Here is a 2,854-nt window from a genome sequence, read left to right as displayed (position 1 = left end):
ACACACACACACACACACACACACACACACACACACACACACGGTGATTTAAAAATAAAATAAGCCAGGAGGGCATTTTCTCTACCAAAACCAAAACAAAACAGGGAAGTCTTTAATAAGAAAGAAGCAGGAGCATGCTGTCAGAGCTCTGTGGGAGAAACTTTTATGGCAACCTGCCTGGTTTAAACCAGATGGACTAGTCTTTTCATGAGAACTAAGATTTACTCTCAAAATACAAAAATATTATTTTATAAGGGAGAAAGGAGGGAAAAAGCTAGTCCTTTGCAGAATGAACTCAGACCCTCACAAAAAGCAGAAAAGTTTTTGCAATTTTCCTGAAATGCTTTACAGTACAGAATACAATAAGAGTTAGGGTGCCCCTCATTTCCCATTCCGTTTGAGTTTAGATGTTAACTACGGCTTCATCTGAAATGACTGAAGCTGAGAACAAAGTTAATTCAGCAGTCCTAATTCAGACACTCCATCCCTACCGAGTTCTGGCTCCTGCCCACTTTAGAGAACACACTCCAACAAATGGGCAGGTGTCCAAACAGGGATCCAACTTCCAAGCCAGCCCTAACTTCAATCTGTGCGCAGGCCTTATCAGATTTAGCTAGGAAGCTTACAACCTCAATCCGTTCCAAGAAAAGGAACGCGGCTCAATATGTTCACTACTTAAGTGAGTCAATTTCCACAGAGCAACAAGCCTTTTTCTATTTCTGTGCCGGTTTCTGGCCACATTCTCAAACTGGCAGCTTTCCTTTTTAATAGGTACGCAGAGTTGGTTAGTGGGGGGGGGGGGGGTTCCCCCTCTTACTTTCAACGGAGATATGTTAGCAGAATCTCCTTGAAATTCTCTAAATGTACACCTGTTCCACTAGAGCCCAAGGTGAACTAACCGCACAGAGCCCAGACGAAATTCAGGGCACGTCAGTTTCAATAGGAAGAGGACTTCCTAATAACCTTATCCACAAGATTGTTCCCTGGGATGTCTCTGGGAGGGATAGTAGTTTTTCCCCCCTACAATCTCTAGGTAAGAGAAGGCCTTTCTCTTTCTATTCACCTTCCCAGCTCAAAATACTCATTCCTAGGCTAGCTCCAGCCAGATTTTTCCTTTCCAAAAAGGTTCCTGATTCCTCCGCACAGGAGAGGAGAAACCCAAATAAAGCAGAATTTCCAGCCAAGAGGTGGATGGCTACAGGGGAGGAGAGAGGAGTCGGGGAAAGAGTCAGGCATCAGCAGAGACTCTAAGCTAGCCTATAGAGTGGCTGGCATACATGCATCTAGATATAGGTGCCTCCGGTGAGCCCCGGTTTCCAAACCAACGCCCTGGTGTCCTCGGGGTGGGGTTGTCCCAGACGATCGGCGAAGCAGGCAGCCGGTCCCCGAACTTGCCATGCCACCGCTCAGTTCTGGCTTATTGTTTGCTTTTCCAGGACACATCTGCGAAGGTTATCGGGCAGCCCCAATCCCCAGCCCCTACCTCCAGCAGAAGCCACAGCAGCAGCGAGAGGAGGATCCTCCACGGAGCGGGCTTCATGGCTCCTTCTCTGCTCCGGTCCCGGCGGCAGGAGAAAGGGCGTGCGGCTCTCCCCTCCGTCCTCCGGTTTCAGAAACGCTGGCGAGCTGTCAGCGGAACGAGCCCCCTCATCCTGTCCCCAGAGGGGAGGAGGGACGGTGGGTGGGAGCAAGCCTGGGAGCCGCCTGCGTGCCTCAGGGCGCGCCGCCCTCGGGAGCCGGAGCCCAAGGAGAGCCCGGGAACGGAGCGAAGTCCTGGGAGTGACCGACGCCGCTCCGCTCTCCTAGCAGATGCAGGCTTCCCCGCCCCGCGAGCGCGCGCGTGCGTGTGTGTATGTGTGTGTGCGCTGGCTCTCTCTCTCTCTCACACACACAAACAGACACACACACACACACTCGCACACACACGCAGTGGGCGTGCACGGTTCAGGAAGGAGGCGGAGGCGGAGAGCCGGGCCGCTCGCTGCTTCTCCCCCCTCCCGCGGGCTCAAGCCGGGGAGCCGGCTGGCATGACGGACGGCAGAGGGAAATGTGGGCGCGCCCGGGCGCGCGAGGCCGGAGCCCGGAGCCCGGAGCCCGGAGCCCGGAGCCCGGAGCCCGCACACTGGGGATCCCGCGCGGGGAGAGCTCGCGGCTGCCAAGACACTCACTCCCAGGGCAAGGCTGGGATGGGGGATGGTGAGGCAGTCTCCTTCCCCCACCCCCGCACCGAGCGCACCCTGCGCCCCTGTTCCCGGATAGGGAACGTTGGAGGGGACTGACGGGAACTCAAGGGGCGAAGGTGAAGGAGGCCCGAGCTGAGGGACACAAGAGGGTGAAGGACGAAGAAGCTTGGTCCAGGAAGGGAGGGGGCGGAAACTAACTGGAGAAGAGCTGGGGAGGTGAGCCAATGGTTAGGGAAAGCAGCCCCCCCCCCCATAAGCAAGGAATAGTAGGCCTCTGAAGGGCAGGATAGCCCCTATCCCACCCACCCCCCTACCAGCGCGAGAATGAAATGAACAGAGGAGGCAGAAGAAATAGGGAGTGGCAAGGATTCCTTAGCATCGCGCCTCCCTTAGTTATACCGGGGGAGGTCATACTTCCCGACCTCTCCCCCCACCTTATCTCCTACTGTAAGCAATGGAATACATACGTCTCAAGTCCCCATCGGTGTATGGGGTGAACGCAGCAGAAGAAAGCCATAACGAAAGCCAAGATTAGGAGTATGGAGATGGACAGGTGTAGTTCATATGGGTGCTGTCCCTTAGGACACCAATATCCCCTTTCTTTGATTTAGCTATTGGAGTCCATAAGTACTTACTAGAGTAAGGTTTTTGGAAACTTAATTGACCATTTA

At 54.1% G+C, this 2,854-nt stretch overlaps 1 protein-coding gene across 1 annotated transcript in view; it reads right to left on the bottom strand.

The window, feature by feature from the left end:
• Positions 1-1,851, bottom strand: part of VOPP1 (VOPP1, WBP1/VOPP1 family member) — a 193,663-nt gene extending 191,812 nt beyond the window's left edge. Inside the window, exon 1 of the mRNA XM_027837076.1 lies at positions 1,484-1,851. Within this exon, the coding sequence (XP_027692877.1) occupies positions 1,484-1,540 (57 nt within the window). The 5' untranslated portion in view covers positions 1,541-1,851. The remainder of the gene's footprint in view (positions 1-1,483) is intronic.
• Positions 1,852-2,854: the final 1,003 nt, after the last annotated feature.

Source organism: Vombatus ursinus, unplaced genomic scaffold (assembly GCF_900497805.2).
Source record: "Vombatus ursinus unplaced genomic scaffold, bare-nosed wombat genome assembly UNPS02014820.1, whole genome shotgun sequence".
Classification (NCBI taxonomy): Eukaryota; Metazoa; Chordata; class Mammalia; order Diprotodontia; family Vombatidae; genus Vombatus; species Vombatus ursinus.
Note: the sequence above shows the minus strand (reverse complement) of the source record. Positions and strands in the feature narration are given on the sequence as shown.